The sequence below is a fragment of the Penaeus japonicus genome, unplaced genomic scaffold (assembly GCF_977035675.1).
Source record: "Penaeus japonicus unplaced genomic scaffold, GWHDUDI00000001_assembly GWHDUDI00000037, whole genome shotgun sequence".
NCBI lineage: Eukaryota > Metazoa > Arthropoda > Malacostraca > Decapoda > Penaeidae > Penaeus > Penaeus japonicus.
Window position 1 is genome coordinate 14914915 of NW_028234439.1, and position 15000 is coordinate 14929914.

General features: G+C 39.8%; 1 protein-coding gene across 2 annotated transcripts in view; it reads right to left on the reverse strand.

The window, feature by feature from the left end:
* Positions 1–15000, reverse strand: part of Mmp1 (Matrix metalloproteinase 1) — a 23061-nt gene that overhangs the window by 374 nt on the left and 7687 nt on the right. The window contains exons 2-13 of one of the 2 annotated variants that reach the window (XM_043023535.2): positions 8194–8298; positions 7726–7858; positions 7244–7344; positions 6496–6700; positions 5804–5952; positions 5063–5237; positions 4805–4941; positions 4256–4396; positions 3962–4105; positions 3503–3616; positions 3271–3340; positions 1–770 (exon numbers count right to left, since the gene is read on the reverse strand). The exon at positions 1–770 is cut by the window's left edge and continues 374 nt beyond it. In XM_043023535.2, the coding sequence (XP_042879469.2) occupies positions 610–770; positions 3271–3340; positions 3503–3616; positions 3962–4105; positions 4256–4396; positions 4805–4941; positions 5063–5237; positions 5804–5952; positions 6496–6700; positions 7244–7344; positions 7726–7858; positions 8194–8298 (1635 nt within the window). In that variant the 3' untranslated portion in view covers positions 1–609. Of the gene's footprint in view, positions 771–1502; positions 1546–3270; positions 3341–3502; positions 3617–3961; positions 4106–4255; positions 4397–4804; positions 4942–5062; positions 5238–5803; positions 5953–6495; positions 6701–7243; positions 7345–7725; positions 7859–8193; positions 8299–15000 lie in introns of those variants that run through there. The other variant, XM_043024337.2, reaches the window with a different exon arrangement.

Sequence of the window (15000 nt, forward strand, 5' to 3'; positions counted from 1 at the left end):
AAACAGGTTTAAGGTTTAAGGTACATCATAAAATATTCGCATGTGAAGTGATAAGGAACATATATATTACTGATGAACAAATAAATTCCAGATCTGATATCAAATCAAACATAATGGCAAATATCATTCCAAGTACAATGTAATGTTGTGAAGTCTTGAACATGTTAACAGTAAAAGTTTGTCTAAACAGATGCAATACATCATGTCAATCCTATTAGTATTACATGCATATATAGCAATATATATGTAATGTATGTCACGGTGCTAAGTAATCAGCCTTACAGGACATGTAACAATATAAGTAAAATATAATTCAATAACATTATGAGATAGATATTGTTTCATAGACATTAAGGTAAAGAGTTGATGAGCACGAGATCCTCATAATCCGTAACCTAATACTCATTGTCAGTGTATGTATGTATGTATGTATGTATGTATGTACGTATAAATGTGTGTAAGTGTATACATATCCATGTATATATGTACAGAAATTAAAAAAAAAATCATAATTATTGCATTTTCATCCCATATCACTACTTCAGAGAAGAAGAAACAAAACAACAACAACTGTCTTTTGGACGACATGGCGGTCACCAAACACCGCGATTACATCCTGTGAAGGGACTGAAGAACAAGGACGAGAGGGAAAGCGAGGAGAGCTGAGTACGCCACGGTGTTCGAGGGAGCTCCGCTTACCCTGTAGCCAACACTCCTAGAGCCGGCGACACGGGGAGCCAGCCTATTGTCTGAATAGTCTTCAGAGCCGTCTGGGGAGAGGTAGTCACGGTAAACATCATGGGTATTTCAAAGCTCGAGGATGTGTGTTTGGAGCACTGTCCTTCTAATACTGTTTAAGCTTTTAGCTTTTGGCGTTCGTATACATACATACATACATACATACATACATACATACATATATATATATGTATATATATATGTATATATATGTACATATATATATATATATATATATATATATATATATAGACAATATATATATATATACATATATATATATATATGTACATATATATATATATATATATATATATATACAATATATATATACATATATAAATCTAAATATATATACATATATATACACATAGATCGATAGATAGATATAGATATACAGATATCTATATCCATACGAAAAAAAAACACCTTTACAATGACTTTTCCAATACCAAACACAATCTTATCTTAGCCCCCAAAAAGCTTATTCCCCTCTAAACATTCCATACTCAGAATAAAAAAAAACTAAGCTAAATCCCATCATTCCCTCGAGATGCCATGGCCCCCCCAAAAAAAAAAAATCACATCGACTGAAGCAAAGTAGGCGAGTAGCAGTAGAAGTAGCAAAGGTAGCAGGTTAGCAAGAAGCAGCAGATGAGATGAATGTAGCCAGTGGTGTTGAAGGCCAGTCCACTCATCACCACGTTACGTTGGTAGCGGTTTGTTTTAAAGGCAGCGCTGGTTCGGTACCACAAGTGGGTTGTCACTCACTCGTGGTAGCTAGCGTTGCTGCCCCTTAGCCTGAAACTACCATACAGGAGATATAGTCACCATAGCGCCATCTACTTGCCGCACAAAATACCAAGGGAGGAAGGGGGAAGGGGAAGGGGGGGGAGTCAAGCGGAGAGGGCAGAAAGGGCAGGGATGTAATGCCATGCAAAAAAAGGGTAGATGTTCAACTATGGGAATAGTCTAGTGTTACTTCTTCGATTCTGTTATTTGTGTGTTATTATTAGTATTATTGCTATTACTATAACTGTTATTGTTAGTACTATCCTTATTATTCATTATTAATATTATGATCATTACTATATTTTTATAATTATTAGATAATGGAGAGTTATCATTACATCTCTACATTTACACAAGTAAGTCACCGGATTCATTTTGATAAAGGAAAACACATTTACTGAAGGCGAAATACAGCAAATCAATAACTTCCCATGCTGTATAATACATCATCTGAGCACAAAAGTGATAACTAATAAAGATCAAAATCAATCCAGCTTTTTGTCACTCCCGAATAATTTGGGTATTATAGCGTGACATATCTACATATATCTATCACTAAATATTAAGACAAAAGAAAAACAAACTCATACTAGTAAAAAAGGACAAATTTCTAGTAAGTTCGAGGTCATGTGCTCTTATCTTCTGTATTGCTTTGTGATGAAGAAGTATATTTGTGTGTATGTAGAATATAGTAATGATTAAGGGAATAAAGGGAATAAAGCAAAGAGAGAGTTATCAAGTAAAAAAAATTATAGTTATTTCATCAATAAAAATACATGATAAGAACACGAGTATAATAGTTAAACAATGTAAAAATGAGTCTATCTGAAGTTTGTTAGTAAATAAACATTATTATAAAATTGGGACACATATAGAAGCGATGAATTTTAAGCATAATAAAGAACTGTTGATAAGGCGTATAAATGCGACCACACATATTACAATTTATACAGATCTTCACAGGCTTATTTACAATTACGGAATTTTGCTTCAACTGACTTAGGAAAATGTTAATTTAATATCCTTTTGAAAACTGTCATTGATATGTCAAATAATCAAAAAAGTTATAGCGCAAAAAGGAGGCGACTAAAGTACATTAGAAAAATATTAGGTTAGAATAATCAACCACTACATACATGCAGCTCCAACATGCTTCACAATATATGAATATCCAAATCTCAGGCCGATCAAATAATGATAAAGATTGCAAAGATCGTAAAACAAAGTAATTTGCAGTCTCTTTCACAAAAGAAAATATGCACCTTATATGGAAATTAGCACATGAATGGACGTACACTAATAATTTATCAAAGCACACCGAAACCCTACTGTCTTTCTACCTACCAAGCCTCACTTTAGCATGAAAGAATAAACTTGATTAGATTGTCATCCTTGAGGCCATCCGTACATCAATACGTGCAATTTAGCCAGTTCTAGATATAGCGAATGCCAAAGGCCGAATGAAAATTAAGGGTCGTGTTTAGTCAATTTTAAATATATTATATCTTAAAGACCGGGTGAAAATAGGCCTCAGTTACTGACAATACAACAATCAAATCGGCATTAAACACACACACATACATATACATGTACAAATACATAAACACACACATATACACCAAGTATTTGTGTATGCATATATATCCCCATACATTATATACATATGCACCTATACATATATACAATCTCCTTAAAACTATAAGCTTTTGAAAGTTGAAAATGCAAATCATTGACACTTACCAGCGTCGAGAGTGTCTTCGTGTGCTTCGTCGCCAAATGGATCTGTTGTTCCGGTATGCGTGGCGTCCATCTATTGCGAAACAACACACATTATAACAACGACTATAACACTTGCACTATAATATGGGCCATTACGAGCAGAAGCTTGATTATGGTGAACGAAACCTGATATTCATTTAGACAAATCCGTAACCAAAAAAAGGAATAATTTGACTGTATTTTGATTACGAACCTGAGACCCAGAAGCAGGGCAGCCAAACCACCAGTAGCCAGCTGGCCGAGGGAAGGCTGGCTCTGCGGTGTCGATTCTGAAGCGACGGTCGTTGAATCGCCAGTAGCTACCATCCTGAAATTGGAAGGGGATAAAGTTACCGCAAAAAGTTGGTTAAATAAAGGTTAAGTTGGAGTTTGTAGAGCAGATATAATCTCTGGAAATATGAGGGTAAAATTGTTGTCGATTTTTTATTGGGTGTTTGTCTAGGTTTTGCTAGACAAAACTTTTACCCAAGTTACCCCTTTTCTGATTTTGTTTTCCACGTTTTTGAGAGTTGATACGTTTCAAATAATGTTCATTCTGATAAAAGCCTAGAACTATACAACTAATAACCGAAAGACTGATCATAAAACAAAGCACCGCAAAACAAACACACGAGACCGAGAGGCGGTTGAATTCTCTCTCTCAACCCCATACCTTGAAGAAGTACGTGTATCCATTGGAGTACTGGAGTGCGTCATCAATGCTGTCGGGCAAGCCTTCCCAGTTGGAAATGGGTTTGGGGTAACTTTCCTTGACTGGGGGGCGCTGGGTGGGGTCAAAGCGCCAGTAATTTGAACCCTGGGTAAGAAAAACAAAAGAAGAACGTTACGGATAGTGTCGGTATGACATTGTGGCAGTGACAAAACTATATACAGACATATTCACTGACATTATATTCATCATATGAAATCAACACGACACATTTGAACACTAAAATAGACTAATCACCTTAAAGAAATAGATTTTGCCGTTTCCTGACCAAACGAATGCGGCGTCAATGTCATCGGGAATGCCAGAGAATCCCTTGCTGATCTTCTTGGGGTAGCCAGAGTCCACGGACAGGTCGGAGAAGCGCCAGTATTCGCCTCCCTGAGAAAAAGAAATAAAAATAGTGTCATTCCTCTGCATCCTGAAGTAAAATTATATGCGTGTGTATAAAGTGACTTGCGATATTACAAGTACAGTAATAAACGAAATACGGTTTGTGGTTTTATTGTTTCTGTTTTTACTGTAAATGTATATATGTTACCATCCGGAAGTATACTTATATACACAGGAGAGGAGAGGAGAGGAGAGAAAACAGAGAAGAGAGAGGGAGAGAAAGGGAGAGAGAGGGAGAGAGAGAGAGAGAGAGAGAGAGAGAGAGAGAGAGAGAGAGAGAGAGAGAGAGAGAGAGAGAGAGAGAGAGAGAGAGAGAGAGAGAGAAAAGAGAGACAAGAGAGAAGAGAAAAGAAGAGAAGAGGAGAGAGAGAAATATTACCATCAGCTGATCCTTACCTTGAAGAAATAGGTGTTGCCGTTGGTCCAGGTAAATGCAGCGTCAATATTGGATGGCAGTCCGTCCCAGTCAGCAGAGATATCCTTCGGGTAACCGCTGGCGATTCCTTCCGCGGTGAGCTTCCAGTACCGAGAGCCTAAACCACAACAAATCATAACGTTAATGAATTCGTTAACTCATGCACAATTAGTCTTAATAGCGAAAATGCCAAGTGTTGACAGAAACGAACGAGAAAAGCTGAAATCTTCAACCCGTACCTTTGAAAACGTATGTGTTTTGGTCAGCCATGGTAACAATGGCGTCAATGCTTGGGTCTCCACACAACACGCTGCTGGGTGTCCCTGTTCCACTCTCTGTGCCGCTTCCACCTCCGATGGTGGGCGGGCGGAGAGTTGCTGGGGTTGGCTTGGTGGTTTTCTTGCCATACAAAGCCTGGAATTGGAGGTTTATATGAAGGTAAATCACGCGTGGCTTGATTGTATTAATGTCTTTTCTTCGTTTTCTTTGAATTTGTTTCGTGGGATTATTTTATAGTTTTTTTTTTCTCTGAAGAGAAAACAAATGCTGTTTTTGTTTGAAGTAATTTTTCGTTCAGTACAGACTGAACACTGTTCATTCCAAGTGGTAAGTGATGTCAAATATTTCGACAGGAGCGAATAATGTCAAGATTCTCATTAAAGTTGAAATCAATTACATTAATGTCAGGACATGCATTTCAGCTAAAATTGTACATGGATACACATAAATACATACAGATACATACACACACACACACACACACACACACACACACACACATATATATATATATATATATATATATATATATATATATATATATATATATATTCTATATCATACATACTCATACACAGCACATGTATGTATATGCAAATGTATCTGTATATGAACCCACACTAATATGTACAAGTATACCAATATGTACATCCCCAAATATAAACAGCTACAGCTCCCCCAGAAATGACCCGCGAACGCACCTGAATGCCGAGCAGGTCGTCCTCATCAAGCTCGAATTTAGGCTCGTATCCCCTGTAAAAGGGCGCCATGAGGGAAGCGCGGACGTCCGAATGCGAGAGGCCGAGGGAGTGTCCGAATTCGTGGGCGGCGACTTGGAACATGTTTGTACCTGGAGGGAAAAGGCGGTTGGTTGGTTGGTAGGTTGGTTGGGTCGGTGAGTTGTGTGTTGGTTGCATTTTAGATGTTGGTGGGTGGTGGGTTATGGTGGTGGTTTTGCGGGTCGGGTTGGTCTGGTTGTTTGTCGGTGTTTGTGTTCATGCGTGTGGTTTGTTTGTGGGTTTGATCTGTTGTATGGAGGGAGGGGTGGAGGGGGGGTGGAAGTGAGGGAATGAATGAATGAGAGGGAGAAAGAGGGAGGGACGGAAGGAAGGAAGGGAGGAGGGAGGGAGGGAGGGAGGGAGGGAGGGAGGGAGGGAGGGAGGGAGGGGGAGGGAGGGAGGGAGAGAGAGAGAGAGAGAGAGAGAGAGAGAGAGAGAGAGAGAGAGAGAGAGAGAGAGAGAGAGAGAGAGAGAGAGAGAGAGAGAGAGAGAGAGAGAGGGGGGGGGGAAGGGAGATAGAAAGAGAGATGGAGGGGGAGAAGGAGATAGAAAGAGAGATAGAAAACAGAAAGAAAGAGAAAAAACATAAAAAACAAACATCAGCATCCCCTTACCTCTATAACTATCAATCGTCCAAGCTTCAGTATCATCGAAATGGGCGTCTCCTCCGTAAATGGGGAAATAGGCGTGGGCGAGGGTGCCTCCGGGTCCATCGAAGGGGTCGCCGTCGCCGTGCTCACCTTTTTCGAAGCGGATTTCGATGTGGATCTTGCCAGAAGTTACGGGCGTGAAAGTAAGGGCGGTAACGTCTGACCACACCTGATTAGGAGGAAAAAAAAGATGTCCGGATTGTAATGGCGTTTTGTTCGCGGGATTTTCGTTTTTCTTTTTTGTATGTGTGGAGTCTGTGATTTGTTTTATTGTCATTTGTGGATCGTATTTATCATTTTGGATTTTTGTTTTGATGGACACTAAATGGTGTCGGTTGCTTTGTTTTATGATATCTTTAGCGATGTATTTGTTTTTTTTCTTTCTTTCTTTTTTATCCTTGCGTGAGTAAAACTTGCGTGCTTGGTTAAGCAGCCTGGATATATGTGTTATTTTTATACCGCAGTCTGTTTTAGGGTATGAATAATACGAGTCTTTAAAATCACCCATTGTGTTGAAAAGTATATATTGTGTGAGTGTGTACGTATGCGTTTATACCTGTATGTGTGTACGTGCGTGAATATTAACGATCTACATGTGCGTATCCACGTCCGTGTACGTGTCTGTTACAGAATCAGTGAGTAATTAACCGACAGTGTGTGCGTATGACTCATGGCGTATACAGAGACAGGAAATTCAGCGTAAGAGACCGACCTTGAAAGCTGCAGCAATTTCTCTGTCAACCGAAGCCTTGGTGAGTCCCCGCGGGTACTTGGTGATTCGGTAGTTCAGATCCCGCACGCGCCATCTGGAACCTGGTGGGAGGGCGGACGTTAATACGGGTGGGTAATTGGTTGTTTGGTGAGTTTGAGGTAATTATTATCATGTATAAAAACACACGCGCACGCACGCACGCACTCACTCACTCACTCACTTACTCACTCACACACACGTAGACTGTTCATGCTTAAGGTTAATTGTAAAGTCAATGTTGTATGTTGCTACATCGAAGAGGATCATTAAGCAAACTTCCAACCTTCAATAAAGACGAACTTCACACACACAAAAAAAAACTAAGAAATCTCGATAAAAAAAATCTTAAAAACATAAAAAAAAACTAAGAAATCTCGACAAAAAAAAAAAAAAAAAATCATAAACACATCATCTCAACATCTTGGTCTTGCAACACCACACACCTTGCAAAGCGTATCTCTTCTTGCGAGCATCCGATCCGTACCCGACCTTGTCCTTAACGCCGCATCTCGGAGTGTTCATCATTGTGATGGTCTCTTCGTCCAGCTCGCCCGTTTGGTTCAGACCGGCGAAGGCCTGTGGGCGGGACGGGGCGTGGTGGTGATAATGTGGGTGGGAATGGTTGTGGTGATGATGGTAGAAGGGGGTTGATGGTGATAATGATAGTGGTGATAGTAATTATGATAGTGCTAGTGGATTTAATGATGGTATAGAATCAATGATAATAATAATTGATAATAATGATAATGATTCAATTTATAATGATACTACTACTAATAATACTCAACAATTACAATAGTGATCATAATCATAATGAGATGATAATAATAATGATAGGACTATATATGATAATATACCATAATAATAATTGAACTATATATGCCAATATAGAATACTAGTGTTCAACTCACCTGGAATTCCTTAACAGCATTGATAACAGTGTCTTCGGATAAGAGAGCTCCCGACTGTGGGTTGGTAGCCGTTGGTTCCACGTAACCGAATTTTGTTAAGTACACCTGTTGGGGAAAAGATACTTGGTTAGGTCAGGATCGTATTTTCTTTTTGTGCATTTCGGAGGATTTTTGTCTTTGTGTGTGTTTGTTTGTTCGTGTAAATGTGTGTGTGTGTCTGTGTGCGTGTGCGTGCGTGCGTGTGATTGTATGTATACACGCGTACGCATAATAAGAGAGAGTTATCCAACCTGATAAACAAACAAACACACACGATAACAGCCTACACATCCCCCCCACCCCTCCCCCCCAACCAAAAAAGAGTTCAACCTCGCCCACGCCCATTGTATAGATAAATACATCGACCAAGCGGCGCATTCCAACGAAAAGAAGCGCCGTTCCCGTTCTCTGCTGGAGGGAGGAAGGCCGCCCGATAGCACAGCCTGCACACTAAACACCCCACTGTATGGTTAGTGCCTTGACGCTTCCGGGAAATGTGTAAGGTTGTGGGTCCTTGCCCATGACTACCCATGCATTCAATCGTTAATTACGAGAGTATGGCGAGCTCGAATTTATTTATGCTCGATAGTCTATTCATTTGGGTTATTTTATGGCGTAGCAACGTTTGGCAATGCTGGTGTTTATGTTTGTCGAATATTTACGGGTCGCGCGGAAGTTTTACGTAAAGTGTCGCACAGGGGGGGGGGGAGCAGAGCGACCATACAACATATATATCAAACTGCTGTCAAGGTGTTGTGTGATATGAAGTCATGGTTACCGCGTGAGCCTACACAACAAACTTTCTTGATCAGAATCGATTAACATTGCTCTGTGTGTATGATTGTATATATGTGTATATATATATATATATATATATATATATATATATATATATATATATATGTATATATATATATATATATATATATGCATATGTATTATATGGATGTATGTACACACACACACACACACACGCACACACACACACACACACACACAGACAGACACACACACACATACACACACAACACACACACACACACACACACACACACACACACACACACACACACACACACATTCATACATACAACCAACCATAGATACCTTGAAACCAAAGACGCCTTGAAAATGATACACCTTGCGGAGAGCACTGGCAATAGCAAAGGTCATTATCACCCAACGTTTAATTACTCCCAAAGACACGGCATATCCGCAAGGGTTTTTATTTGCCGCAAAGTGTCAGGGGAGGGTCTAACAGGCAGTTGTATGGTTGGCAGAGCGTCCTCGCACAACCAATAAAATGTCTGATAACTATTTCCGTGTTACATTCTATCGAAGGAGTATTGAGAGAAAGGAGATGAAATACTGTGTTTCCCTCTTTTTTATTTTTATTTTAGTACGATAGGTACGTGTAATATTTTGGGGAGAATGTTGAGAAAAGGTAGAGAGAGGAGAGGAGGGAGAGGAGAGGAGAGGAGAGGAAAGGAGATGAGAGGAGATGAAAGGAGGGGAGAAGAGAAGAGAGGAGAGAGAGATGAGAGAGACATTTATATCACAAAATCCAGCAAGTCATCGTAAATTTTCAAATATCTGAAACAATGTTATCTGCTGTATCACAACCTGTATTTAAACTCCAAGCTTAAACTCACGCCTCATCTTGTCAACTCACGAAAATAACACGCGGGAAAAAAACAAAAACAAAACAATACCATTGTATAAATATATATACAACATTTATGTAACTTCTTTGCACAATTATCACTGACCTATTTCCTGCAATAATTCAACGTCATGTCTTTCTCGTGTTGAAAAAGGGTTGGGTGGAGTAGGTTAAAAAAGTGGAATTTTGGGATGAAGGTTAAATAGGGGACATAGAACCAGGTTGTGTAAGAGAGAGAGAGAGAGGGGGGGGGAGGAAGGGAGAAAGGGAGAGAATGAAGGAAAAGGACTTAGAGAATAAGGAAGAATAAGGAGAAAAATAGAGATATAGAAAGAGAACAGAGAAGAAAATAAACACCGTATACAAGAAGAGGAGGAGAAAAGGAAAGAGAAGAAGAAGAAGAATCAAAGGAAGATGAAGGGATGTGAAAGACAAGAGGCATAAGACCGAGATGGAATTCTCATAAATTAAACTGTTTTCAAACGGTCCTAAATATACAGAGGTGATCTGATAAAACGTTGTTTCCATTATAATAAACCATACTTCAGAGAGAGAGGAAATGGCTAACTGTACTGCTTCCGGGGCGGTCACTGTACAAAGAGAATAAAACAACCAGATAAGGCGGGGGGGAGAGATTTAGTATAAATTAAGGAGCAATATGGTGACAAAGAGAGAAGGAGAGAGGGAAGAGAAGAGAAGAGGAGAGAGGGAAGGGAAGAGAAGAGAAGAGAAGAGTAAAGACAGACCGAGAGAAACGAAATGAATAACAGCACACAGAAACAAAGAAAGAACAAGGCCAAAGAGTGGAACCAAAAGAAAGAAACAAAAGAAGGAACAAAGCGACAAGGCGCAAACACGAATCAGCTGAGAGGAAAAAACACCTTGAAGAAAATAACACCGAAATAACACCGGATAGACGCCATTATTGAAGACAAAGATTGCAAGTGTCGTAAAGTTCTTCGAATAGTCTCGAAACCCGTGAAAAAAAAAGTTTAAAAAAATGAGAATAAAGAAACATCTTATTTTTGATCACAGAAGCAGCAAATTCCTTCCAGGTAAGAGAGCGAGTTTGCATGACATCCCCTAAAAAAGTCTAAAAAAAGATTCACTCGCGGTCACGTGTCATGTTGCACTAATGTTGCATGCATCCTTTTTTGACGCCAGTAGTTATTTCGCTGGAAGTGTATCTGCTGAGTCAGTGTGATAAGGGTTGCATGTTTTCTGTTTTGAAATTCGAGTTTTGTTGTTTTGAAAGTTGACTCTCGCGTATCGGATGTTTTACATATTTTTTGAAAAGAATTTAACACTTTAATCAGTTTTTAATTTGGTAAATTTGTTGTTCATCCTTTCTGTTGTTTATATTCACTTTGTTATTATCATTTGTTTTCTCATAAACAACGTAAGTCACCCAAAATATCCCCAAACATCTCCAAAACATCTCAAATTATATCCCTAGTCGGCAACTCATCCGTGACGTCACACCCAAGTCATGACGCCTTCGAGCGGGTCCAGCCGTTGTCAGCCGAGGCGAGATGACGTCATGACTCATTCAAGGGTGCCGCACGATTGGTCAGCGGCAGGTAGTGACCGTGGTATGCCTCGGTGACGTCACGAAACAACCTGGCGGATGTGTGTATCGGAAATGGGCGCGAAAAGAGAGAGAGAGAGAGGGAGAGAGAGTCATCATGGCGAAGGGGAGATCCGGGTCAGGTGGAGGGGTAGGCGCCTCTGTCCGGCAGGTTGAGTTTGGAAGCTGTGGAACTGTTATTATTTTGCGGTGTATGTTAATGTGTTTATCTCGACCTCTTAATTCTCTCTCTCTCTCTCTCTCTCTCTCTCTTCAGTTTTACCCAAACAAAAAGTTCCCGGATTTCCTACGCAAAGGGAATCCATGCTAGCAAATATTGACAGACCTATGAACGATGTGTTACTAGTTTGTTCCTCACAAACATAAAGATACACGCACTTGCATTCAACGCACGCGCGCGCGCGCACACACACACACACACACACACACACACACACACACACACATACACACACACACACACACACTCACACGGTTCTCAGAAACGTTTAAAAATTAACTTAGAGGAGTGTCTACTTCGTATCACTATAAAGTACGAACTACGCTGTACGTTGTACCATTGGTCATTCATTATTCTGTGAGTTTGTTTATCTATCGAGAACTATCGAGTGCTTGGGTTCATGTGAATCCAATACAACTTACTGTATAGAATATAAGGAAGAACAACTGATACGTCTACTATGTTATGGTAAGATTATCATTCCAATTCGGAGAAAAAATACATTTAGTTTATCATAGTTTCAATAAATAATCAATATTGATCCCACTGCGAGTACTAATCGTTCTAACACTTTTCTAACATGAATTAAACAGCAAAGAAACACGGACAACAAAACGAAACACAGATAAACAAGTAAGAAACACGAGAAAAATGAATCACAGATGAATAAGTAAGAAACAGATAAACAAGTAAGAAACACGAAAAAAAAACGAAACACATAAAAACAAACACACACAGATAAACAAGTAAGAAACACAAACAACACAATGAAACCCGAATGAAAAATAAGAAACACAAACAACACAATGAAACCCGGATTAAAAGTAAGAAACACATATAATTGAAGAAAAACAAAAAAGCAACAAGCATCAAAGGACGCTAGTGTAAGTGGGTACCATTTAACCTCAAGGGACTGGCTGGATTCGCGGTACCGTCCTTCGCACCCACACCTTCCGGCTGGAATATTTGTCCTCTTACCTACCCACCTACATACCTTCGCTTAGTCATTATTTCTTTTTTCTCTCTCTCTCACTTCTCTTCTTTTTTGTATCTTTGTTTTTTCTTTAGAGATGATTCGGAAATTTTGTGTATCTCTGTTTTTTAAAATAAATGAAGGTGTTTTAGAATCGAATTTGTGATTTGGGTATTTTGGTTCTCTTTAAAAAATTCATTCTGGTCTTTGGGTTAATGATTTTTAGCGTGGATGTGTTTAGATTTTGCAAATGGGTACAATACTTTCGTGTCGTGACGTCACGTATATCATTTTGATGTGATTCACATAGCTATGCCCTCAATCCCCCACAAGCCGCCCTTCTTAAACTATGAATGTTGCACTTTTCTTTCACTCAGCGCTAATTTACGAATTACGTGGGCTACCTGCGGTTCCGAAAACTGGGCTGCTTCCCCCTTACTATTTAATGACTGAACCTGATCATTTCGCCTTCATAAAGTAGCCCTTTCATCCTGAACTACAGCTCTGGGAATACCAGGTCAAGTGCTAGGCTGAAAAGATTATCGTACATTAGGCATCCTGCTGTGAGTCAGAGCTACAGACAGCGGTTCCAACTTACTCGTTTACGGGCCGGACGGCCTCAGCAAGACGAGTTAATATGTATAGTAAAAGAAAGAAAAAAGAAAAAGAAAAACGGGACGAAATGGACCGTACGGGTAAATACAACGATCTATGAAATATAGATGCAAGTGTGATTAACGATCTTCTTTTTTTCTGTATGCTTCATTTTTTTGTCGGTATTATTCGGTCCTGCGTGGACAGGATGTTTTGCTGTCCCTCTTCGTGACCATGGGAGGCTCATTCCCGACTGCCACTTAACTGGACTGACTCACTCGTATACTGAATATAGTTGAAGGGTGTATAAGTAGTAGTTTAATTAAAAGTTCTTGAACCTTGTGAACAGGTTAGATACTTCTGTATGTCTGTCTGTCTCTCTCTTTCTCTCTCTCCCTCTCCCCTTCTCTCTCTCTCTCTCTCTCTCTCTCTCTCTCTCTCTCTCTCTCTCTCTCTCTCTCTCTCTCTCTCTCTCTCTCTCTCTCTCTCTCTCTCTCTCTCTCTCTCTCTCTCTCTCTCCCTCTCCCTCTTCCTCTCTCTCTGACTCATACACAATATTATTCAGCTTTGTAGGTCTCCCTCTAAAATCCATCCGAACGCATAAAGGAACAGAACAGAATACATATTATATGGATCTTTATTCTTTTTTCTAAAGTACTCTTAATTCTGCATAAAAGTAGAAGTGCTCTGACAGCTGTTTCGACGACAAACTTTATACAAATGATTCCTTGAAACGTTTTTGAAAGCTGCATTTTAAAAGTCACATATCCTCTGCAGTTATCAGTGTTACATGTACTTCGCTTTCCAAATTTGGAAAATAATTGTAACAAATACTGGTTGTTGTTCTATCTTAGACAAGTAACGGTATAGAATAAAACCACAAAGGACTTGAATGAGTCAGTCCATCTAGTTCTCAGCGCTTTGTAAACAGCGTAAAAACACCCATTAAACGGATCGTCTGATTATAAACGGCATGACTCCTAATTAAGTAAATAAGTTCAGAAAACGACGATTTGCTCGAGGAACAACTTAAGGGTATAGCATGACAGTCAAGTGCAACCCACCGGGTTCTTCTCCAGTGTCTGAGTCATTGTTCTTCTGACTGTGGAGGATTTGGTGTCTCGTGTAGTAATGTAAGGACACAGATTGCATATGCTTTCGTGGTCTCTTTGTCTCCCTTTTCTTTGTCTCTGTCTCTCTCTGTGCTTTCTTTCTGTTTGGTGGTTTGGTTTCTCTCTTTCACTCTGTACTACTCACTTTCTCGGGTTTTTGTCTCCTCTTTCTCTTTGATCTTCAATTCTCTGCTATTCTCTTTTCTTCTTCTTCTTCTTCTCTCTCTCTCTCTCTCTCTCTCTCTCTCTCTCTCTCTCTCTCTCTCTCTCTCTCTCTCTCCCTCACTCCCCCCTTCTCTCTTCACCCCCACCTCCATCAATTCTAACTCCATCTGTGTGCGTTAATGTGTGTTCAGTCCACGTTTTATGTGTGTTAAGGCCATGTTATTATCATCCGTCCCAGGCTCTCCCTCTTTGCGTGAATGTGCTTAAGTATTCATTCCCAAACACGCAATGAAGGAATGACCTCTTGGAAGGCGAAAGTTAGAGTCCTCGTTAGTGAAATTATCTACTCGACTAACCACAGATACTAACCACTCTTCCCCTTCGAAGAGCATTGCTCGTACCGAAAGCTGGAGTTGAGAGCCCACGTAAAAACTCTCGTGGTTTCGAGTCTCA